The 24,608-nt window shown below is 54.1% G+C and overlaps 1 protein-coding gene across 1 annotated transcript; it reads left to right on the top strand.

Annotated features, from left to right (window-relative positions):
* The first annotated feature begins 5,757 nt into the window (after window positions 1-5,757).
* Window positions 5,758-24,608, top strand: Slc6a7 (solute carrier family 6 member 7). Its single transcript, XM_052742258.1, has 14 exons — window positions 5,758-5,993; window positions 10,613-10,796; window positions 12,339-12,470; window positions 12,583-12,817; window positions 14,294-14,432; window positions 15,683-15,817; window positions 17,101-17,204; window positions 17,327-17,451; window positions 18,212-18,324; window positions 18,396-18,527; window positions 18,970-19,069; window positions 19,231-19,331; window positions 19,856-20,023; window positions 23,117-24,608. The coding sequence occupies exons 1-14, from the start codon at window positions 5,961-5,963 to the stop codon at window positions 23,327-23,329; spliced, it is 1,914 nt and encodes a 637-aa protein (XP_052598218.1). The 5' UTR covers window positions 5,758-5,960; the 3' UTR covers window positions 23,330-24,608.

The raw sequence follows: 24,608 nt of genomic DNA, 5'->3' as shown, positions 1-24,608 counted from the left end.
GCCCAGGGATCTAGGGACTGGAATGCTGGGCACCTGGCTTTGCGGGAGCCCAAGAAGCCGGTTCTGAGTTCCAGCCCTGCTGCTGACCTTTGGGGTCGTCACTGTGGACAAATAGCCTACCTAGGAAAAGTCGCTTGCCAACTCCCTGCCTCCCTTGGCTGGTTGATGTGATGAGCCTGCTGGGCAAGGACCTCTTCCAGCTCCTGTGTCCCAGGCCATGGGGTGATGGGGAGCCACAGCGAAGAGGTCTCAGTCACTTGAAGACACCTTAAGATCCAGAGGGCTCGCTCTACAAGCTGTCAAGACAAGGCTGAGGCTCCACCTCCTCCTCCAGGGGCCTCCAGAGTGAGGTGGGAGGCTGCTGCATGGACCAGATTGGCCCTGGAGAGGAGTCAGTGTTGAGAGACGATGGTACACACGGGTCTAGACTCACATGTGAAGCGTCAGGGTGATGTCAGTCCCACCTGTCTCCACCTGCCCCTAGCATCCCATGCTCCCATGCTCTGTCCCTCCCCAGCCTGGAGGTGGCCACAAAGCCATCAGGACCAGGCCTGAGGTAAAGGTTGGGTAATCGGTCACTGCTCTTGAGATAGAACTTGTCTCCTCCCTAGCACTGCAGGAAGGCCTGTGGATGGAAGAGAAGCTTCTCAGGATAGACTCAGAGTCCACTACCTACCTGCCCATGCCCACCTCCCCAAGGCGGTCCATCACACCTAGGGAGCCCCCAGACCCTGGGGAACCCACAGCTGCACAGGGGTTAAGTAGAATGGAATCTCTTGGATGCAGGTTCAGGAATAAGTTTTTCCTTTTTAAACAATTTATAAAAAATCCTACATAGCATTAAAGGAATTTTTAAAAAAGTTTAATCGCCATCATCCTTTCCTCATGGTTGTGTGTCTCCCTTCCATTCTGTAATTCCTCCAAGAAAGTCACCTTTCAAACATGGCCGATCAAACAGGACCCTGCCAAGGCAGGCCTGAGGCTGAAGGAATGCCAGTCTGTGTGAGCAGTGGCTCCAGACTCTACCCATCAGCCTTCCCGTCCTCCTGGCGTTTTCAGTTCGGCCTTCTCTTTCAACATTATCGTTCAGATTGCACTCTATGTACCAGGCATGGCAGGGCCTGGGAAGCATGCAGCCTCCCCCACCCCGCCCCCGGAAGTGCCTGGCCCACGGGGGAAGAGTGCCACAGGCATAGTACGGTTAACCTAAGAAGGTAAGGGCCAGTCAGAACTTCGCTCTGGACATGGCAAGAACCAGCGTGTGTGGAGATGGAATGCAGAGCCGGCTCCTGGCTCATCAGGAGGCCTAGAAGGCTTCCTGGAGAAGGCGGTGCTTGAACTAACTTATATGCGATGGTCCGATCCAGAAGGGAAAGAAGAGCAACAGTGGGAACTTAGAGTGTGTTTCGAGCTTCTGGGAGGAGAGGCTGCTCTCACCTTCTTCCCAGAGGTGGGCAGAAGTCAGCTACCTAGGACCTTGTCTGCCCAGAGGGCTCTGGTGCCAGCTGCTTGCCCCTCTGTTTACTGTTCTGGGAGGTGGCTAGGTCATAAAAGTGTGTTCAGCCTGCCGCCCTTTGCTCCTGGGCCTGGGATAAGAGCGCACAGGTGTTCCCAGCCCCAGCACACCAGCCTCTTCTCGCCTGCTGGCCACTGGGGAGATAGATAGCAGGGCCTCTCTGTAGCAGTTGACATCTGAGCCACAGGAACCAGGTGGCACCAGAAGAATGGAGTAGGGAAAGGCTGGTGGCTTTCTGATCCACATGACCCTAGGGTAACTACTTCCCCTCTCTGGGCCTCCATTTCCTGCTCCGGTCCAATTGTTTTGGGTGTAAATGGAATTTATGCAGCAAATGCCTTTACCTGCTGAGCCATTCACTGGCCAGGCTGGCCTGAAACTCACCTTATAATCTAGCCTGGCCTTGAAAGCATGGTGATCTTACCTCAGCCTCCGGAATGCTGGGATTACAGGCATCAGCTAATGCTCTCCCAGTGTTCCTGAAACCCAGGACACTGACATCAGCACTTGTGACCCCCCCCCCCCCCCACACACACACACACACACATGAGAGTTCTGGAAACTTGGCTGAAGAGTCATGCCCTTTTCCTGACTGAGGGGAGCATCAGGTTTTGGAGTTAAGTATGACAGTCAAGTGTACACTGAGCTCCAATGTGACCGCCTCCAGGTTATGAGAGTTGGAAGCTAAGGTGTTTAGCCTCTCTGGGTCCCCTGGTCTGTCAAAGGGAGCTAGAGTAGCTATTCTTGGGACTGAGGAGGATAAGTCCAGCCCATGCTTTGCACCCCACTTGAGATACTTGCATGTCTGGCTGCAGTCCCAATTACCGTAGCCCTGAGGTCAGTTGGCATGAAGAGATGAGGTCCTGCTCTAGAAGACCTCTACCCAGCAGGCAGTGGGGCTGCAGTAGTCACTCACATGGGGGCTCAGGAGGTTGGGTGCTGAGCACCTGTCCATTGGCATTTGAAAGAGACGCCTGTATATGTTTACAAGCATCTTTCTGTCACCTAAAAGCATCCCATTGGAGGGCTGGGGATATAGCTTAGATGGTAGAGATGCACAAAGCCCTGGGTTCAACCTCCAGGACTGTGAAAAACTGGGTCTGGTGGCACATGCCTGTAATCCCAGCACTTGATTGGTGGAGGCAGGAAGATCAAAAATTCAAAGTCATCCTTGGCTACATAGTAAGTTCAAGGCCAGGCTGGACTACCTGACACCTTGTCCAGGAAAAAAAAAAAAAAAGTTCCAGGAGAGGTTGAGGCATGTAGCAGTGACTGAGGAAAGGGACCTCCTCAGTTGCATCAGACCCTACAACCATCCCAGAGATGGAGGTATCCAAGCTATCCTCTAGGGACAGCAGATGCTGTTTTGTAGAGGGGAGCTGTACATGCCCTTCTGCTGGGTGACAGGTCCGAGCTGCTGCTGGGGATCTAGGGTCCAATAGTAGACCTGGCTTGGGCTGGCCCCCTAAGACACAAAACTTGGTCAAGAGCACTAGCAAATGAGAACAGAACACAGCAGCACTGTTTTGTATATAGTTTCCTTGGGTCCAAAGGACCCTAGCTCCTCGCTGAGAACCCCCATCCCGTGGAAGAACTAAGCCACTATCAATTGCCAAAAGTGTGGTGTGAGCTATCAGGCCCCCCAGAACATTCTAGAGAGAGACTCCAGGTTGGAAGCTCAGTGCCTTGGGAGAGGTGGGCTCCAGCAGCTGAGGGGTTGTGACAGCAGAAACTTGGAGGAGGTCTGGCTCTGGGATGGGGAGACTCAGACTGGCAGCCCACCAGAGTGGCCCTGGAGGGCAATCCCGGCCTGCTGGGCTGTTCTAGAAGGGCATCCTCCTCACTGAACCAGATGGACTGGCAGTCTGGAGCCTCACTTTTCACAGTCACCACACTCCTCCTGTAACAAAACACATGCCCGACGGTGACAAAATCCGAACATTGAAGCAAATTAAAAATGTTTATTTATATGCATTTAAAAATATCTCCCTATATTATAAAGGAAGTACATTTCCATCTAACGCTCTCCTTAAATCAGCACACATCTCCATTACACTTCAGGCTTGTGGTGAGACCTGGAGACACGGAAAGGGCGGGGAAGGAAAGGGGAGAGGGAGAGGATTTAAGGAGTGCCAGCATCCAAGCCCCTTAGGATGGGAGACAGGGGATAGTCAAGCATATTTGGTCACTGGACCCTTGGCTATTGTGTGATTGCAAAGTTGGGGCTTCAGGGCTTAGAATGACTGACGTGGGCAACCTTTGCCAGAAATCTTAGCGTTTTGCTTTTTTCCCACCCAAGGCTGGCAACAGGGAGATGCGGGCAGAGAGGTGATCAGGAAGTGTAGCCTGGGTGGGCTCACATCTGATATTCCAGGTGTAGCTCTGCCCCACCCTAACTGAGCGGTTTTTGCAAGTCCTTCCCTCTCTGGGCCTCAGTTTCCCCATCTGGAAAGTATGGACCCAGCCCACCTGCAGACCATACCCTCAGTGACTGTCACCAAAGCTCAGTGGTCATCGTACTTGCTTAAGGAAGGCTAAGTTTCAGTCTTGCCCCCAACCCTCAACCAGGTGCTACTATGCAGGGGCCAATCTCCTGGGATCCAGAGTCAGCTGCCTCACCCTAGGCCCTGTTCCCAGGGTCCTCTGGACCTTCCAAAGGCCTGACAGTTTCCAGTGTCAAAGGCAGAGTAGGAGGAGGGAGGGAGACCTGCATGAGCCTCCTTCCTGAGACCCAGGCCTCTGCTCCTCCCCAGGCAGGGCCAAGGGCCCTCCAGGCTTATTCCCAAAGCCGGGAGATTCTCTGAGTTCTTGGGCACATGGCATCCTTCTTCTGAGAAAGTTTCCTTGTGCATAAAATTTGATCTACACTTACTTGCCTTCTGGGACTGTTGGGAAGAATTAATAATCGAATGCTGGACATGAGCATCCATCATAATACATCAGGGCTCAGGAAATGCCCTTTGCCCATCTTGGCCTCCTGAGGCTCCTAGGGGCAGAAGCAGCTGGGGGAAGCTCCTTCCTCCCAAGTCAGGGAAGCCTTGACTGGCTAGACTCCAGTAGGAGTAGCTCAGAGGATGGGGAGGAACCACCCAGCTCAGGAACTCTGGAGCCCTCCCCTGCTCAAACCCCAGAGGTCAGAGCAGACCTTATCCTGCTGCCTCCTGAAGGCCTCCACTTGCTGTAGACAGCAAGCATGTGGATGATGAATGTCTGAAGCAGGCACCTTGGGAGGGCACGGATTTGCCATGCCTGGTTTCCCACAGAGGCTCAACCCCGCAAACTAGTGCACTGGTTGCTCAGTTACTCCAGCTGCTGTTTCCCCACCCTAGCAAAAGGCTCACAAGATGCCCAGGCGCCGGGAGAGCTCAGCCAGATACCTGCTGATTGGTGGCCCTTGTCGCAGATAAAATGTGTGGCCCCGAGGCCTTGGTGCTGGTAGACAGGAACTTGGTTTGTCATTCCATCACAAGCCACCACAACAGGGTGACACTTGCCTGTCCCTTCTCCTCCCCCCAAACCTCCCCATTGCACTTTCATCCCAAGAAAAGGAATCGTGCTGAGGGCCACTCTGTCTACGGGACGTCCGTGAAGCCACTCTGTTGTTGATGTCATATACTGTGTGACCTTGAGTGTGTAACTAACTGACCTGTCCTTTAGTTTCCTCATCTGTGAAATGGGAAGACCAACACCAGCCTCTCTAGGCTCAGAAAACGAGATGTGGTCCAGGATCATTTTAAGGTACTGGAGAAGTACTGATAGACTAGTGGACGATTGGCTGATGGCTGAGTGAGCAAGCAACAGTCGGTAACAGGCGTTAAGTTGAGTGCCTACTGTGTGGCAGCTCCATGCTGGCTGTTTTCTGTTTGGCCTCCGTGAATTCCTTACACCCCAGTAAAGTAACATAAGGTAAAGAGGTTACCCAGAAGAAAACAAACAAACAAACAAACAAACTTAAGGTCATCAGCAAAGAAGATGTAGTCAGGTGCTGGAACCCCATACATGAAAATTAGTCTTCAGGAGCAATCTGCCTGCGTCTGTCCTCACCCAACTAATGAAAGGGAGGCCCAGAGAAGGCAGTCACTTGCCCAAGGTCACGCAGGAGACCGTAGCTGCGGCCGATGGTTTCTGTCACGTACCCCCCCTCCCCACCCGCTCGGGCCGCTCCAATCCGCATCTCTGCGTGCGGGGGCGCGCGCATCCCCCCGCCGCCGTCTGTCCGTCATCGGATCTGTCTGGGTGTCTCCCCAGCGTAGGGTGCAGAGCAGGGAGAGGCAGGGCGTTCGCAGCGCCCCACGCCCGCAGCGGCCTCACCGCAGCGCCTGCGCCCTCCCCAGCCCGTGCGCGGGAGCCGCGGGGGCAAAGGCGCAGCGGGAGGACCAGCGCTCGGCGCCCGCCTCGCCGGCTCTCCGCGCGCTCCTGCCAGCGCCAGCGCCAGCTCGCCAAGATGAAGAAGCTCCAGGGAGCTCACCTCCGCAAGGTAGGGCACGGGGGCGGAGCGCACCTGAGCGAGGCTGGGAGGATCGATGGGCCAAAGGGATGCCTTCCCTGCTCAGGGCTAGAGAACCTCCTCCCAAACTGGATTACGGGGAGGGGCGGGGTCACGATCTCCCCTGGTGGGTCGGAGTGTGGTGCTAGGGTCCAGATTCCCCGTGCCCCGACCTGCAAACAGGTGTCTGCAGCCCCAGGGGAGCGCGGATGGGCAGTTGGGGTCAGATACCCCCCACCCCTTTCGGGTGCTCCATCTGTTCTATCAGGGCCTGACAAGGTGGGGGTGTTAGAAGCTTACATGTCAATATTGAGCTGGACTCTGCTGGGGCTGGGATCTCGCCCTGGCCTCTCCTGGGCACTCTATACCCAAGGGCCTCTGTCAGCCTCCAGCGGACCCACTTCAGTCCTAAGGACTTGGGCCCTGGGGGCCGGGCCCCTCTGTTGCCTCCCTTGTCCCTTTTCACTCCAGCCTTCCCTTTCCTGCTGTGACACCCTTTCTCCCCCCCCCCCCGCGTCCCCCTTCCCCCCACGGAGACCCCAGGCAGTCCCTGGTTAGGGTTGAATCCCTCTTTCCGGCAAGGGTGGGGTCTGGGAACCTAAGAATGGGAGGTGGGGTAGCAGTAGAGATGTCGGGGAGACCTCAATCTCCCTACCTTGCCACGCTGGACCTCCTAGTTGTTTGTGGGGGAAGGGGGGGACACTGAGGTAAGTTTTCCGGTGGCAAGCTTTGAAGTGTCAGCCCTACTAGTCACAGAACTCCTGAGTATTGTTTCTGAAGCTGCCACTTGGTGGGGACTGGTCAAGTCCAATTCTCCAGCCAGCCATCTCCGGTGTGGAGAAAACAACCCCTCACCCACTTGGCTGTGTGAGGTGTGGAGATGCTGCTGCGAACTGGGAGGGACAGCTACACGGGAAAAGACTTCACAGGGGCTGGCTGCTGTTAACACACACACACACACACACACACACACACACACACACACACACACACACACACACACCTTCTTCATTCAAGCTTTCTGTCCTTATGCTCCCAGACCTGGAAACACTGGGGTAGCTGGGTCTTTTCTATTGGCTGACGGGAGTCACTTCTTGAAGCCATCTGTGGACTCTTGGATTCTATTGGGTCTTGTCCCCATTCCCCACCGGGTTCTCCCTCTCTCTCTCCTTTGCTCTCTCCTCCCCACAAGAACCCCTGCCCCTCTCCGTCACAGTCACACATGACAGAAACAGCCACGTGGTAGGAAGCTCTTGCCGAGTGCCCCCCATTGGAACTTCTCCAGTCTCTTCTCCTTGAGCCAGCCACTAGACCCCACTAGCCCATTTTATAGACAGGGCAACTGAGGCATAGAAGGAAGTACTTCATGACTTACCTGGAAGTAGAAGCTACCTAGAACAAGCAGAGCAGTGCTGACACCCTCCCCGCCCCATGTCTCAGAGAGAAGAGGGCATCTGTGAGCAAAGCCAAGGGTGGGCAGAGCCAAGTCTGACTGGGCTGGGGTGGGTATCTGGTCTTCGGAGTGCTCTGCCCTTGACTTGCCATCTAACCTTGGGCCCCTCCCTTTCCTCTCGGGAGCTCTGCTTCCTGCAGTGAAGTGGGATTAGCGATGCCTTTTGTCTTTCCAAGATCCCCCTAGGCTTGGCAGTACGGCCCCTCCTAGTGCTTTCTCCTGATGCCTGGGGGTGGGGACCCATATCTCTTGGTCCCTAAAAGAGATGGTGCAGGTGCATGGTCCAAAATGTGTTCCCGCGTGATCCAGAGTGGGGAGTGGGAGCTCCCAACCAGGTGGGAGTGGAAAGCCAGCCAGGTAGGTTCTGGCCCTGCCCCATTTACTTGTCTGCTGCTATCTGCTGCTTCTGGACCAGCCCCAAAGCCTCCTGGGATTCACCTGATGCTGAGGCTAGGGCTCCATGTAGGTTCCTGATTGGCTCAGCTTTGGGGGACCCCCATCCCCTGGCCCTGGAACAGGAGCAAGCTTCCTTCTGATTGGGGGAGGTGGGGGACCAGTTGGCAGCCTCCTGCTCTTAGAACTCCTGTCGCCATGGAAACAGATCGGACTGCTCTGTGAGTGTAGAAAGGGCAGCGTCTCTGAGGGGATCAGAGGAGCCTCATTACCGGGACCTCCTGTCAGCTGGCCTGAGAGGGGCAGCGTGTCTCTGGGTGACAGGCCTACCTTGCAACCTGGTGACAAGGGTCATGTCGGGTGGCTGCCACCAACTCCCTCTTAGAGTTCCTGTTAAAGCCCGAGGGTCCCCAAAGGCTGGTTCTCACAACTAGAGAGGCCCACAAGAGGCCAGGGGAGGGAGGAGCTCAGCTAAGCCTGGGAGTTGCTGCCACACTCACCACGGCATGTCCTAGGCCGCAGCAGAAAACCGCCACTCTAGTGTTTATTGATTTCAGTCTTAAAACACCTTTTCTCATTTTTGTCTGTCACCGTCACCCACAGTCATACCAGACTGTCCCCGACACCGTTGCTTAACCACAGACAGGATTGCTGTCATGGTCACACTGCTGTCACGGAGTCAACCCAACACTGTAATTTCAGGGCAGCCCCCGGATCCGCTGCCCGGCCTGACACTACAGCGGACATCTCCAGCTGGGTGACACTTGGTTCATCTCTGTTCTGCCAGGCATGAAAGCCAGGGCTGGTGTATGAGAACAGATGCTCCACCACTGAGCCACACCCCAGCCTCCCTTTCATCATCTTGATCCTAATGATGCTCATGTGGCCAGGGCCCAAAGAAGCCTCCTCTGTCACTACCTATTTTGGATGGAAAGTCTTTTTTTTTTTTTAGATTTGTTTATTTACTACAAGATACAGTGTTCTGCCAGATCTCACTACAGATGGTTGTGAGCCACCATGTCGTTGCTGGGAATTGAACTCAGGACCTCTGGAAGAACAGCCAGTGCTCCTAACCTCTGAGCCATCTCTCCAGCCTGGGATGGGAAGTCTTTAGGGAGGAAAGCATCTGGTCAGTGCCTTGGCTCTGAGTCCCTGGGGAGGCTCTTACCTGGCTGTCAGTCATTGTGAGCCTCTCGCGAAGACTCTAGCAGGAGGCTCCCTGACCCTGTCTAGATTCACACCTCTGAAGGTACCCCGAACTTGAGACTCTTAGGAACATTGCATTCTAGTCCCTGTTTGGAATGGCCTGACCCATTAAATGAGCTGACCGGTCCTGCAAGCAAAGGCGTACATTTTAGATGGTGTGAACCCAGCTTTTGAGTGGAGAATTCTTCCGTGGAATGCCTATGAGCATCTCAAAGGGTATGTTTCTGGAAACAATGATCTCCCTACTCCCCACACTGTCTAGATGGGGGAAACTGAGGCTCAGAAGACTGTGGTCACACAGTGTAATAGCATAGGCCATGGGCCAGAATCGTGCCCTGGTTCCCAGGATTTCTCAGGATAGAAAGCTGAGGGAAAGGGCTTTTCTCCTGTGGTACACACCATGGCTGGGTATTTACTGATGGGCCTACTTTGTTTTTCCATTCTCCTGGGCACTAGGGGATTTCAGAAGCAAACAGGCAAGGTGGATTGCCATCTTCTGACCCATTCCTGTGTTCCCTCTTAGAAGTTGCTCTCTGGATTTTAGGTGGTTCTCCTGATACCTCCGAGCTTCCTTCAGGTACTAAAGCCAGAGTAACCCACAAACAGGCCATCTTGCATTCTTTAGGGCCAAGATCCCAAGTGTCTGGAGCTGACCTCCTCCTCCTAGCCCCAGCCACAGGGAGCATGCCCAGTGGACCTCTCCAACCACAGTGAATCATGGAAGGAGACAGTCAAGACAGCTGGCCTCATTCTCTCCTGCACTTTCCTCCCCATTAATGACAGTTGGACTCTGACTTTCTGAGACAGAGCATAAAAAGGTTTCTTTCTGAGTGCTGGGCAAAACCCACAGTCCCCACTAGGCTTTCTAGGCCACAAGACAGTATTCAGATCCCTTCCTCCCACTTTCAGTCAAAGTCCTCTGCTTCCTGTATCAAGGGTACCCTGGTTTCTTCCTTCTGCCCCCCGGGAGCCTCTTTTCCTGAACATCTTCCAGTGTGCCCACCTGCCTTTGGGTGTGCTCCACACTGGTCCAGTACCCAGATGGGGATAACCTCCAAGAGGGTGGAGACGGGGCCGTTAGCATCATGTGTGCCGGGTGCCAGACATGGTTCTCCCAACAGTCAAGTAGGCTAAAGCCTCAGGTAGGTCATGATCCCTCCTGGAGCCTCGGCTTTCCTCCTCGTGCTTGGAATGGTGTGTGGATGAGTAGCTGGCTCAGGTGACGTGAATAGAACATTTACCGCTGTGAACACCAACACACAATGACCGTCACAATGATCATCGCGGCGGGCAATGACGTTAAAATGGTATCATCCTTGGCCTGTTTCTGCTGGCCAAAGATGAGGCCAGGCAGCTTCCGAAGGCCTGAGCCACCCTGCTGTTCCCCGACGCCCTGCAAGCGAGAGCCTCTCTCGAGTCCAGGTGAAACCACTTGACTATCTGAACTGATCGCTCGTTTTCCGCTCAGCCTTGTCCAATCCACGGTCTTGGCTTGGGTTCCCGGTTCCACTCTGTCTATGCCCTCCTCCGTTTCTGCTTTGTCCTCTCTTCCTGGCAGCCTGTCACCCCAGACCTGCTGATGACTCCCAGTGACCAGGGCGATGTGGACTTGGATGTGGATTTTGCAGCAGATAGAGGCAACTGGACGGGCAAACTGGACTTCTTGCTGTCCTGTATCGGCTACTGTGTAGGCTTGGGGAATGTCTGGCGGTTTCCCTACCGAGCCTACACCAATGGAGGCGGTATGGGCCTGGGGACCTCTTGGGAGTAGCTGGGATGACAGACCAAGGCTTGGGGGCTGTAGAGTGACCTTTGAAGTGAACTTAGGTTAGAAGGGTGTTTCCTCCTTATTCATCACCAAGCCCCTCCTCCCGCCTTGCCATGCCCAGGATGATACCCAGGTTTCCTCCCTGAGGCCTTATGCTTCCCAGGTCCTTTGGTGGGCAGAAGGAATTACCCACTTGCCCATGGTGGGTGTAAAGTGTGGTACCCACTCATACTCATAGGCTTTGCATTGTCTTCTCTCCCCTCCCGCACCTCCTCCAAGGCCCCGCCCATCCACCATTCCCTCTCTACAGTATTCAGTGTTCCATCCTCTCCTGGTTCTTTCCATCCAGATTGCAAACACGCGATCTATGTTGTTTGACAAGTAATTCTCTTTGTCCTTGATTCTCCAAGTTAACATTCTAAGCCTCATCAGCAATGACTAGGGTTAAGTACACCACTCACTAGGTCCTGGGCTTGGTGCCTGCCCCATGCCCTGATAACAACCCACTTAGGTAGGCACCTTGGAAATGCTGAGGTAGCTAGGGTCTGGAGAGGCCAAGTTCTCTGTCCAAGGTCAACATGGTACAGACCCAACCTTCCAACTCTCTTCTCCAGGGGTACATGCTCTTGCAGTATCTCCAACTCCCTCTCCCAAACTTGTTAAGACATGTGTGTTGGCAAAGAGAAATCCAGGTAAGACTAGACCAAGCAAGATTGTGAGTCCACCCCGAGGCTCCGGGACCCCGGGATTCTCCCCGCTTCCACTCCCTTTCTGTGTACTGACCTCACTTTTTCCTCAGACAGGCAGCCCTCGTCCATGAAGCTGGGGTGGGGAGCCCAGACATAGACCCTTCTGGGATGACTCTGTTCTGTAGGGCTTAGCCATCCAGAGCCTCTCAGAAGATCACCCTAGAATGAATCCATATAGAATGGCAAGGAAAGCGATCAGCGTGACTTGGGGTGTTTGCCCACATAGCTTCAGGAGGGAGGGCAGAGGGCTGCTAGCTGCCTGACTACAGCCCTGCCGGAGCCAGCTGGTGGCTGGCAGCTGTCTGAAGGAGGTGGCTGTCTATGTGCGAAGAGAAGGGGAGGGATGGCAGGCCCAGGAAACTACAGGGCCCATGAAATTGCAGGTGTCAGCCAGAGCATCTGAGACAGCAGCATTCAGGAGGAAGGGACCACTGGAGCCAGATTCTGGAGGTGTAGAGCTGGCACTCCTTGGAAGATAACTCATTCATCCACTCTCCCATTTATTCACTCACTCGGCAGGTGTTTCTGGAGTGTCTGCTCTGTGCCCAGCCATGTTCTGGGCTCTCTAGCTACAGAAGTGTGTGAATACCCACTAGCTCCCCCAGCCTCAGTGGCCCTTGGGAGAAGTGCTCCATCCACCGCAGGTGGATGGTAGGTGGCTGGCTGATGTCACAGGACAGTCGTGGGGGTGGGTCAGCCAGTATGGAGCCTGGGGGGGGGCGGGTGGTCCACCTGAATCCCACCCCCATCTGCTACCTTCTCTGCAGGAGCCTTCCTTGTTCCCTACTTCCTCATGCTGGCCATCTGCGGTATCCCCCTCTTCTTCCTCGAGCTCTCCCTGGGCCAGTTCTCCAGCCTGGGACCCCTGGCTGTCTGGAAAATCAGCCCCCTCTTCAAAGGTAAGGCCTCAGTGATTCCTGGCTGTGTTGAGCCACCAGGAACCCTGGAGAGTCACTGCCTTGCTCCCAGGCTCTGGCAGGGAGGTGACGCTGTCCCTGCCCTGCTCTCCAGGTGCGGGTGCGGCCATGCTGCTCATCGTAGGCCTGGTGGCCATCTACTACAACATGATCATCGCCTATGTCCTCTTCTACCTCTTCGCTTCCCTCACCAGCGACCTGCCCTGGGAGCACTGTGGTAACTGGTGGAACACGGAGCGCTGCCTGGAGCACAGGGGCCCCAGGGATGGCAATGGGGTGCTGCCCCTTAACCTCAGCAGTACCGTCAGCCCCAGTGAGGAGTACTGGAGGTCCGTCTGACTGGGGTAGCCACTGGGGGTGGGCAGGAGGTGGGGGGTGCTGTGCCGGCCTGTGGGGGAACGAAAGATTCGGATCCTGGCTCCTTACCTGGCCAGCTTCTTTTAGAACAGGACACCTGTGGTAACAAAGTCAGAAGGCGGCTGTGCAGATTAGAGGAAAGAGGTGGCGTGGAAATTGTGGTCTAGCTCCGGGGTGAGAGGGTTGGTGAGTGTCCACTTATTAACAAGAGTGACAACTGTTATCCAAGGTGACATTTTAGAGTCTCAGTTTCTTCCACTGCCATAGTGAGGGTGATAACCGTACCTGCTTCATAGGACATTATCCGTTGAGGCCTTCACTCACGGGGTCAGTCTTTGAATAAGCATTTACTGAGGTTCTGTGTCAGTTGGTGGAGCACTTTGGAGAGCCAGGGCCTTGCAAAGTTATAACCATCTCAGATGAGTGTAAGAGCAGAGTGAGATGAGGGTTGCCTGGGAGATTTGAACAAGGCAACACGGATAACACCATCAGTGCATTGCCAGGCACCCACGAGCCCCGGAATGGTGGCTCCAGGAAGACATCGTGGCTCACTGGCCTATCCCAGCTGAGAAACAAGGGCCAGAAGCTTGCTCAGTGACAGCAACGGTGACATTAAGGATTCTTGACTCTCAGTCTTGTGCCAGGATATTCTAGAGTAGCCCAGACCCTGCATGAATAGTCCCTCCCTTCCCCTGCAAAGGATCGCTCCCAAGGGTTTCCCCAGTAGGTTCATGTTTTGAAAGGATCCCTCTCCCAGCTTGACCTGTACAGTCCACTCATTTCTTCAATTCCAGGCCAGCCCGAGGGCCTGTATCTGCTAAAGTGCAACCTATGAGTTTCGGTATGCCATACAGAACTTAAGAACTTGACGTGGTCGCTGTGGCTGCCAAGGGTCTCTGTGGCAATACCGAGGCTGATGACATTGGTGAGGTATAGGCAGGGGGCAGATGGCATTGCCAAAGGGGTTAATTGAAGGGAGTTTGATGAAAAGGCTTTGTAGAGGGTCAGGGAATCCACATGGAGAGGTAGGACACCAGAACTATCTATCCCTAGGAGAGCTGCTTCCATGGAGCGCCAAGGGGCAAAGAGAGGGACTGTGGGTCTTGGAGCCTTGAGAGTGGGACTACCCAGTGTGAACCATGGCTCAGAGGAGCACAGCCATGGCCAGACTCCTGAATGGAGTGCACATGTGTATGTAAATGTATACACATGTATGAGTTTAGATACCAGATCCATCAAGCCTATGCCTGCTATTTGCTCCCCAAAGGAGGTGGGGAGAGGTAGAGACAAGCTGGACTCAGCCAGCCCAAGAAAAATGGGAGGGATTTGGAAAGCATCACATGGGGGAAAAGCTATTGGTCCCGGAAGGCTGGACATGGCTCCCCCTCCCCATACCCATGGAGTGTGTCAGGGTGACAAGGGGCTTCTCGGATTGTTGTCTCCCACAGCCGCTACGTCCTGCACATTCAGGGCAGCCAGGGCATCGGCCAACCTGGGGAGATTCGCTGGAACCTTTGCCTTTGCCTGCTGCTGGCTTGGGTCATCGTGTTTCTCTGTATCCTCAAGGGGGTGAAGTCCTCGGGCAAGGTGAGGCTTGGGATGCTGGGTGCCGAAATTCAGGCGCTGGAGAGGAAGTAGGGTGCTGGCCAAGGCTGGGAAGATGATAGGATTCACCCCGAGAGGGGAAGAGAGGACCTGGAGGGCAGGGGGCAGCGGGGCTCTGCTTGAATGAGAGCACGGAGGTTAATAGGGACACTGGGCTTCCCTGCTTTCCTAGGCTAAGTGCCTGCTTCGGGCAATACCCATAGGTTATTCAAGTTGGCATCCTTGCCCAGAGCTTGGCACCCTGCAGAGAGAGAGAGAGAGAGAGAGAGAGAGAGAGAGAGAGAGAGAGAGAGAGAGAGAGAGAGAGAAAGAGAGATTCAGTGAGGGTTTGTGGAGTGCTTACGGGATGGATGGATAAATCAGACACCTTGGAGTTGCAGGGGATGTGTACCCAGGTGTTACACTAACTGGAAACCCGCCCCCCACCCCCGGGTAGGGGACAACTTTGGCATAGGTGGGTCTGGGGTTCCATGGCTGTTACCACCGTCTGCTCCTGGGACCTCTCTCTCATTGAAGCCTTCCTCCACACTGGCCTCCTCCCCTTGCGTCCCCAGTCTGTAGATCTCGTAGAACTTACCTTATTGGGTCAGGCAAGCTGTGTACCCACCCTGTACCCAGTCTCTGTGGCAAGAAAGGGTTATCTGCTTGGCTTGAGCTGTCTGCTGTTCACGAGCCCACTCCTGCCACTGGACATGAAGTGAATCCCAGATAGGGAAAATTGGACTGCTGTTAGCAGGTGAAGACCAACTAGATATAAGGAGACCAGTGTGCGCTGCAGATGATGGGCAGAGAGAAGGGCGACAGGCTGTTTGTCAAAGGCCGTAGATGACCCTTGCTAAGCAAGAGGACATCACTATGCCATATAGGGTCGAAGGTGTTAGAGAGGAGGGACCGCCATGGCCGCCATCAAGGCTGAAGATGAGATGGAGAGAGAAGTGGCTGATGGGATGTTCAGGAAGTTGGGGGGTGTCAGGTAGTTTACAGGGGCACAGCATGGGGAGATTCACCACCAGTGGTGCTGGCCTGTGCCCGGGGAAGTAGTAGAAATGGGACTGGGGTGGCCTTGGAAGCGGGGCACGAACACTGGGCTGGTGATGGAGAGAGCAGGAGACATGGCGGCTGTTCCTGACTCAGGACCCGCGACAGTTGAGAAGGCGGGTGTCTGGGATGAAGGTTTGGGCAGGCAGAGCTGTGTGGAGGGTCCTTTGCCATCCCAGCGTGCCCTCTTCCAGGTGGTGTATTTCACAGCCACCTTCCCCTACCTCATCCTGCTCATGCTGTTGGTTCGAGGAGTGACCCTTCCCGGGGCCTGGAAGGGCATCCAGTTCTATCTCACGCCCCAGTTCCACCACCTGCTGTCTTCCAAGGTGAGCAGGGAGCATGAAAGGAGAGGGGACGGGGGCGGGGACCCTCAAGGGGGAGCCTCCAGCAGCAGCCCTGTGCCAGCCCCTCCTGTGTATCCTCATTTAGTCTTCAAAATCCCATGAAGCGGGGACTGGAGATATGGTTCAGTGGTTAAGAGCACCTGCTGCTCTTCCAGAGGACCTGGGTTCAAGTCCCAGCACCCATGTCAGGCATCTCACTTCTGCCTATAATCCAGCAGAAGGGGTGGGGATCCCACTCCCTCTTCTGGTATCCACATACACATTGCAAACACTCATAAGACACACGTACAGATGTCTGGATAAATAATAAAAGCTAAAAATTATTTTTGGCTAGGCGGTGGTGGCGCACGCCTTTAATCCCAGCACTCGGGAGGCAGAGCCAGGTGGATCTCTGTGAGTTCGAGGCCAGCCTGGTCTACAGAGTGAGTTCCAGGACAGGCCCAAAGCTACCCAGAGAAACCCTGTCTCGAAAAGACCAAAAAAAAAAAGAAAAAAAGAAAAATCCCATGAAGCAGTTACTATTTTCTCCATTTGACAAAACATAGACACACACGTGCACACATACACACACATGAACACACACACACATGCGTACACACACACACTCCTAGAAGCTTACAACAATTAGTGATAAGCATAAGATGTCATGGCTGGGGTTCCATTCAGATCTGTCTGGCTCCAAAGCCCAGGGACGACTTTGTACCAGTGATGATCACAACACAGCCCTGACAGCTGACACTATTGACCGTTGACACCATGGACACTGACACTTCTCTACTTTCGTAGTGACTTAACCCTCCCTGTGCCTCCCCATAAGGCAGGACACTGTTTTTGGTCCTTCGTCACAGACGAGGGACCCAGAGCGCGGAGAGGTGATGGGGCTTGTCCAGGATGTACGGTTAGAAACTGGTAAAGATGGGTCCCGGTTCAGACCCCTCTGACTCCAGGCAGGGAGTAAAGTGGTTACATAGGTCTGTGCTCAACTCCAATCTGCTGCCGCCTCTGCCTTAGTCACACCTTCCTTCAAGACTGGACCAGGCTTAGAGACCATCTACTAGACCCTGGGTGGGTAAACTGAGTCCCAGAAAGGGGAAGGACTTGCCCACATCCTGCATTGGAAGTGCTGGGGCTGGGGCTGCTCCTGGCCCTCATTTGTGACCCTGGCTGTTCCTTCTTCCTTGCTGAACCTATTTCTCATCCTCACCCCTCCTTCTCCTCCCCTGGGCCCTCCCTGCCTTCCCTGTCCCCCTCTTTCCTCGACACAGGTGTGGATTGAAGCTGCTCTTCAGATCTTTTACTCCCTGGGAGTGGGTTTTGGGGGTCTCCTCACCTTTGCCTCCTACAACACATTCCACCAGAACATCTACAGGTCAGTGCCTGCCGCTCCCCAGTGCCAGGGGCCAAACTCAGATGGACCATTGCCCGGGAGGCTCTCTTGGGTTGAGGTTGCGGCCGGCTCACCATGGCTTGGGTTGGGATTCTCCCCCGCAGAGACACCTTCATCGTCACTCTGGGCAACGCCATCACCAGTATCCTGGCTGGCTTCGCTATCTTCTCGGTGCTAGGCTACATGTCTCAGGAGCTGGGTGTGCCCGTGGATCAAGTGGCCAAAGCAGGTAGGTGGAGGGGCAGCATTTGGGGGTTTGGCTGGGTGAAAGGTAGCTGGGCCACAGGGCATGCTCTCAACACAGACTGGCAAGATAGGGGATAGCTCTCTGTGTGTGTGTGTGTGTGTGTGTGTGTGTGTGTGTGTGTGTGTGTGTGTACAAGAGGGCATGACACAAGTGTGTGCGCGTCTGTGTGTAAATGTGCGGGTGTACAAGAGGGTGTGACAGCAATCTGCTGGAGACAAAAGGGTTTCTGTATGAAGCTGTCTTATCTTTCAGGTCTTGTTTGTCCAAACAAGTTACATCCTGGGGTGAGATGTATGTGTGGAAGTGCAAAATAGGTCACTTCCTGGGTTGAGATGTGTGTGTGTGTGAAAGTGAATCTAAGGTGCCAGTGAGCTGTGAATCAGCGTGTCTTGTGTCAGTGGGTGGGTGTGAGTATGTGTACCGGTGGGATTCTCATTACGAATGAGTATGTGCAGACCGGTGTCCTGATTAGGAGCCTCTGTTGGTCCCTGTGTGCATTTGTGCGTGATTGCTAATTCATATTCAATAGTCTCATGCGCTGAGCACTTGCAGTAGGCCAGCCTGAGCCCTGGAAGCTAAGAAAGTGATGAATGTTAGTATTCAGTTGGTGTTTGTCAGTGGACTTGGGTGTGGTAAGTGAGAGAGCTCCCACATGGACGCAAGACACCCTATGCATTTGAATGCATATCGGAGCGTACTGTGTACCCCAGTATGCTCCTAACCCTGCATGCCCTGGGCCCAGGCCCTGGCCTGGCCTTTGTTGTCTACCCACAGGCCATGACTATGCTGCCCCTATCACCTTTCTGGTCCTTCCTCTTCTTCTTCATGCTTCTGACTCTTGGCTTGGATAGCCAGGTGAGCCTTGCCCATGGGAGTGGGCACTGGTTTGTGTGTGGGTAGAACTCTGATCTCAATACCCCTTGCAGTTTGCCTTTCTAGAGACCATCGTGACTGCAGTAACAGACGAATTCCCTTACTACCTTCGGCCCAAGAAGGTGGTGTTCTCAGGTCTCATCTGCGTAGCCATGTACCTGATGGGGCTGATCCTCACCACCGATGTGAGTGCCCTGCAGGGGGCGCACAAGCTGAGGGAACTGGGTGGGGCAGTGCTTGCCGAGGTAGTTTTGGCCAGGTGAGCAGTCATTGAACTGCTTCCGGTCCTACCAGGTCCTGTTTCCTGGGGCAGGCACCTTGGTCTGTGGTTGAGTTCTGGCTCTGGAGTAAATTTGAAAGACCTGTTTTAAACCTCACCCCTCCACTTGCTGAGTGATTCCAGACAAGTGAATTTCCCTCTCTGAACCCATTTTCCCCTCATCCATAAATGGGTTCTATTAGGAGATTTGGCTGTCGGGAGGCAAGAAGGGACATTGTCTCTGCAGGGCTGAGGGGGTGGATCATTTCCTGGTTAGTTTTGCCCTGGAGGCACCCTCACTGCTTCCCACTCACCTCCTACGGGAGGAGACTGAGGCTGGAGACCCAGTGCCATGCTTTCTATTCTAGGGCGGTATGTACTGGCTGGTCCTTCTGGATGACTACAGCGCCAGCTTCGGACTCATGGTGGTGGTGATCACCACGTGCCTCGCTGTCACCCGGGTATATGGTGAGAAGGGCTGGGGGAGGCAGGCTGACACTCCTCAGAGTGAGAGAGAGAATGGGGTGTGGGCCCTGTGCTGGAGGTCAGGCAGGGAAACAGGCATGGAGGAGGGGGGTCACAGGCACCGGTGGGACCAATCACGGGGACACTCCTCCTTCCCTGTGCAGGCATCCAGAGGTTCTGCCGAGACATCCACATGATGCTGGGCTTCAAGCCAGGCCTCTACTTCAGGACCTGCTGGCTGTTTCTGTCCCCAGCCACACTCCTGGTAACCAGGGGTGGGAGCGAAGGTGGTTGGCTGGGGCCCCAGGGCCAAATGCAGGTCCCTCTGTGCATTTAGTCCAGCTGGGTTACCCCAGCTCTGAGTGAGCCTCTGCCGGGGCTGTGGAGTAGGCATGAGGACCTAGCTACACATCCTCCTCCAAGTCCCAGTTTTCTGAGCTGTGCTATTCTGGCAAGTGGATGGGGTTTTCCTAATTCTTAGGGCCTTGGGAGGGGGCCTCAGTACTATGTTTTGCTAGTCATAGGGTGGGAGCAACTGGGAGAGAGTCTGTCTCAGGATTTAGGATATGTCAGACCCGGGCTGTCACAAACCTTCATATTAAGTCAGCTTGGAGCTGTCCAATAGGCCAGGTCTGGCAAATGGACCATCTTCAGTTCTGGTGTACAGCTTAGGACCATGTGTAGGTCCCAGCTAGGCTTTCTTAAGGCCTTAAGGTGGTCCAGACCCAGGCCATGCCATACTCTGTGTCCCACAAGAGGACCAGTGATGCTGGAGTCTCCACTCTGCAGGCCCTGCTGGTGTACAGCATCGTCAAGTACCAGCCCTCGGAGTACGGCAACTATCGCTTCCCTGCCTGGGCTGAGCTGCTGGGCATCCTGATGGGCCTGCTCTCCTGCCTCATGATCCCCGCCGGCATGCTGGTGGCTGTGCTTCGTGAGGAAGGCTCACTCTGGGAGGTGAGTCTTGTTTTTCCTGCCTACCTACAGTCTTCCAGCCCCGTGGGTAAGTCCTTAAAAAAAAAAAATCTGCACCAACATCTTATCCAGAGCCTGGCAGGATTCTTGAAGTCTGCAGAGGCCCATGTGGTCTAGATTCACTTAGGGCTGAGATCATGATCTGAACCTCATATTCATATGGGGCCTTGGGATTGGGATTGGAGAGAAGAATGAATCCAAAGACCACCAATGATAGTGTAGGGGTCAGGACTTGAACTTGGAGACCAGAGCCAGTAAACAACATTGAGAGACCCCCAAAAGGTAGGCTGTCCCCTTTGTCCTGTGTTAAGGGTCCCTGCTGGATCTAGAGGTACCAGTTTAGAATGATTATGTTAAAGAGAGCAATTGGCACAGGAGCCAACAGGCCTTGAAAGAGACAGATAGCAACCCACTGTGGGCCAGCAGATACGCTGTGTGACCACAAGGAGATCCTGCCCCTCTCTGAGCCTAGGGCACCCTGGCCATTATGAGTCTGGAGTTCTCCAATGGTCAGAGGCCATCGTGGTGAGTGAATAGAGTTCCAGTGAGTCTGATAGGGGGTGCAGATAGAGCCTGGGGACCCTCCCTACAACACACACCTATCAGAAGGTGCTGGAGCCAGCCAGCCTTGGCTCCTGAGAGCTGGCTGTTGAGAATTTAGGGATGGTGTGTCCACATTGTTAAGCTAGCTCTCACCGGAATTTGGCAATGGCAGGAAGTGAGCTAAGGAGCAATGCCCTGACCCTTCTGCAGGCCTGTGCCCTAGCACACTGCTGCGGCATGCCTGCCCCACACTGCCTCGCTTTCTCTTGGGAAAACCCACCTGGTGCTCTCTGAAGTCCAGCCAATGCTATGCTTCCAACCACTGTATGGTTTAGGGCTAAGCTCTTCCCTGAACCTCAGAACCATCCTGTGCCTCCCAGAGAATTGCCAGCCTCCCCTTGCTCGAGCACCAGATGTGTGCAGAGAACAGCAGGATGGGGAAGCTTGGAGTCAAGGCTGTTGGGGCTTGAATTTTTGGTATCTGTGGCTAGGCGCAGGAGGAGCCTCTCAAGATCAGGGCTTCCTTCCATCCACCGGGTCAGAGTCCCAACAGCGCTAGTGGCCCTACTCTCCAGTTATCCTTCTAGCCTTGGTTTCTACATGAGGACAGCAATTCCTTCCCATAAGGTTGCTGTGAGGAGAAAAGGAGCCAGTCAGACTGAGGGACAGAAAAGCAGAGCACTAGAAAAGTTCAAGATGGACCCTATCCAGGTTCAAACCCCAGTGCCACCACTTCCCACCTGTGTGACTTTGGCCAACTTAAGTGACCTCTCTGAGCTTTAACTTTCAGATGATATCTGTGGGAGTGAAGAGGGTGGAGTATAAATAACTCTTTTATTGGGTACTACAAAGATTAAAAAGGCCAACACCGAGCACAGAGCTTAGGTATGCTATGTGCTCAATTCCGGACCAGGAGTTCCCATAGAGGGTGGTTCCTCCCTGAGCAGTGGTATTATTGATTGTTGTGGAGGGTAACTGAAAGGACTATAGGCTGGGGTCGTGGTTAGCACCCTCCCATGTCCAGGACAGCCCCACAGCTTGTCCCTGACAGATGGCCAGTAGCACTGAAGCTACGGACCCATAGTCTGGACTCCTTTTTTGTGTTTGCAGACACATCTAAATCCTTGTTCTCGGGGACCTTGTATTTCAGTGTAGGAGATAGGCAATAAGGACTGGTAGCGCTGGCTAAGTGCTACAGCTCACGATAACTAACAATCTGAAAAGCAGAACACAGAGATGGAGTGGTAGAAAATGCTTTTTTAGCCAGTGCAGTCAGAGTCAGGGAGAGAGGACAAAATGGACAGGGTGATAGATAAGAGAGCATCCCCAGCAGCTGACAACAGGGATAAAAGCCATGATGGAAGAACAGCTGGCGTGTTTGAGGACAGCAAAGAGACCTGTGTGACTGGGGCAGAGATAATGGAAGGAAAGCGGCAGGTCCCAGGTTGTGGAATGTCTTACTTTGCTTTCTGTTGCTGTGTTTAAAACATGACTCACGGCTAGAGAGATGGCTCGGCGGTTAAGAGCACTCACTTGCTCTTGCAGGGGACCCTAGTTCAATTCCCACACCAAGTAACGCACAACTGTCTGTAGCTCCAGCTCCAAGAGATCTGACACTTTCTTCTGGTCTCTGCAGACACCTGCACTGACGTGTACATACCTATACACAGACACACGCACATACATGTATTTAAAATTAAAAATAAACTAAAAACAAAAAAACAAACAAACAAAAACCCTCACACACGATGACCAAAAGCAAGTTGGAAAGGGTTTTTATTTGGTTTGTGTCAAGTTGACAAAAACCAATCAGTACAGGAAGGTGGGCAGGACAGGTCACAGAGAGCATGGCAAACATTCGGATTGCATTCCAAGAAAGAGAAGAAACCATTGGCAAGTTTGTGAGGAGCCGGCTCTAACAGTTCAATAAACGCCACCACACTCGGAGTGCCAATGACTTTGGCCCTAGACCAAGAGCCTTTCACACTCCGTGCCCTTGGAAGCTGTACCCAATGGGCTTCATCAGTTGTTGGTGGCCTCCTTTTTCTCAGGGTACAGGGCTCTTCCTCCGGCAGGATGGGCAGAGAGCCCTGGGAATGTGGCTAAGGATGAAGGGTCTCTGGAATTATAGGCTTAGTCAGCTCCCTCTTTCCTGGACACTGGACTCTGAGAAGTGTCCAGGGAGGCCACCTCAGCCCTGCCTCTGTTCTGGCTGCCAGTTCTTTCATAAAATCCCCCAGCAAGTCTGAATTTGGCTTTCAGCAGTAGGGAGCTGGAGTGGGCTCCTGAATCTACCTTTAGATGCTTGTCAGAGTGTGTGTGTGTCTTGTCTCCCAGCCTTGGAAGCCATGTTATTCCCAGCACCAACTAGTTATATCCTCTTTACAATGCCCCCGTGTGGAGTTTACAGATGATATCTGAGGCCACCAGTCCAGCTGTGGCAGAACAGATTCCTACTGGGCACAGGCAGGCCTTTGTTGGGTGCCTGGCCATGGAAAACACTCAACGTCCATTATCATTGCTCTGCCACAGCGGCTTCAGCAGGCCAGCCGACCTGCTATAGACTGGGGCCCATCTCTGGAAGAGAACCGGACGGGCATGTATGTGGCCACACTGGCCGGGAGCCAGTCACCAAAGCCGCTGATGGTACACATGCGTAAATACGGAGGCATCACCAGCTTTGAGAATACGGCCATTGAGGTGGACCGCGAGATCGCCGAGGAGGAGGAAGAGTCCATGATGTGAGATTGGAAACTACCCAACTGGAGGGCTGGCCAGGGCCTCACAGTCTCTTCCTTGGGGGCTGCAGGGGACAGCTATGCCTGCTGGGATTCTGAAAGGCAGTTGGAGGTTGCTACAACAATGCCAGTCCCCAGTATAAGTCCCTCTTTGTGGCCTCTGCCTCTCCTGGGACCTCCATCTAGAGGGACATAAACATATACTACGTAGTCCATTCAAAGCTGAAACGATCCAGCTCAGCCCTCACTTTGCAGAGGGATGTGTTGAAGCCAGAGAGGGAAGAGCTGGCCCAAGTAAGGTCACATGGCCAAGAGGACTTGTTCCCAAGCCTCCAGCCAGCCACCTCTTTCTCTTGGGGGCAGCGGGCACCATATTTGATATCTTTGTTCAGACATTTTGACAAGACACATTTCCATATGAGCCCACTTTAAACCTGGGGTTCCAGAGAGTGAGAAGCCTGGAGGGTTCCTGGATATGGAGAATTAGTAAATGAATTGGGCAGAAAAGAATCTCTGTGGGTTCCTGTGTTAAGGCCACGTTTCCCAAGAGATGGGAACTAGGGGGCCTGGGGGATGTGGAGGATCACAGATCAGAGAGGAGGGAGGGTGTATGGGCCAGAGCTGTCCCTGAGCCAGGAGGAGGCCAGCCTGCCAGAGCGGAGACGGAGAATGTCTGGAGAGGGTGATGCTCACCGGCTATGAGAGGGAGTGAGGAACACCTGGGAGAGGGAGCCAGAGAGGTGGGGTGGGAGGGGACTTGCATGGCATCGCATATTGCTTTAGGTCTGTCTAGGGACAGGAATAGAGACATAGAGCCTGGAGGCTTCTGAAGGACAGGTGAGAGAGGTCCGAGGGGCTGGAGTTAGGCGCTAGGGTGGGAGTAGATAGACAGAGTTCGCCCTTCACCACATGGACGTTGTGCCTTGGGCTGGCAGAAGGCCCGAGGAGCACCCACCATGGAGGTCGGGATGGAGGCTGCAGTCAGGACCCTTCTCCCCTGTCCCTGTGGCTTCCCGTGACAAAGACGGCCAAGACTCAGAGATGGTCCACGAAGGACATGTGTCCTGATGCTGCAGGGCACCTGCCATGAGGGCAGCTTCCATCCTGGGCCCCTGGGAGATGGCGTTCAGGTGTGGCTACCAGGTGTCCTGACATTGCATTTCCCGGCAGAGCAGGGCCCTTTCACGCAGCATAGTGAGTGGCCTCTGTGCCCACCTCTCTCCTGGCATCTCCCCAGCCCATTTGTGTTCTGCTGGCTGATTGTCAATAAATACCAAATGAGGTCA

This window comes from Peromyscus californicus, unplaced genomic scaffold (genome assembly GCF_007827085.1).
Source record: "Peromyscus californicus insignis strain IS unplaced genomic scaffold, ASM782708v3 Scaffold_17__1_contigs__length_78620276, whole genome shotgun sequence".
In the NCBI taxonomy this organism is placed as follows: domain Eukaryota; kingdom Metazoa; phylum Chordata; class Mammalia; order Rodentia; family Cricetidae; genus Peromyscus; species Peromyscus californicus.
Note: the sequence above shows the minus strand (reverse complement) of the source record. Positions and strands in the feature narration are given on the sequence as shown.

Bases quoted from the DNA above. Each gene is read 5' to 3' on its own strand.
- Slc6a7 (XM_052742258.1), top strand. From the start codon at position 5,961: ATGAAGAAGCTCCAGGGAGCTCACCTCCGCAAG. The intron at 15,818-17,100 runs GTGAGCAGGGAG...TCCTCGACACAG, and splicing joins ACCACCTGCTGTCTTCCAAG to GTGTGGATTGAAGCTGCTCT. The intron at 17,452-18,211 runs GTAGGTGGAGGG...CCCTGGGCCCAG, and splicing joins GGATCAAGTGGCCAAAGCAG to GCCCTGGCCTGGCCTTTGTT.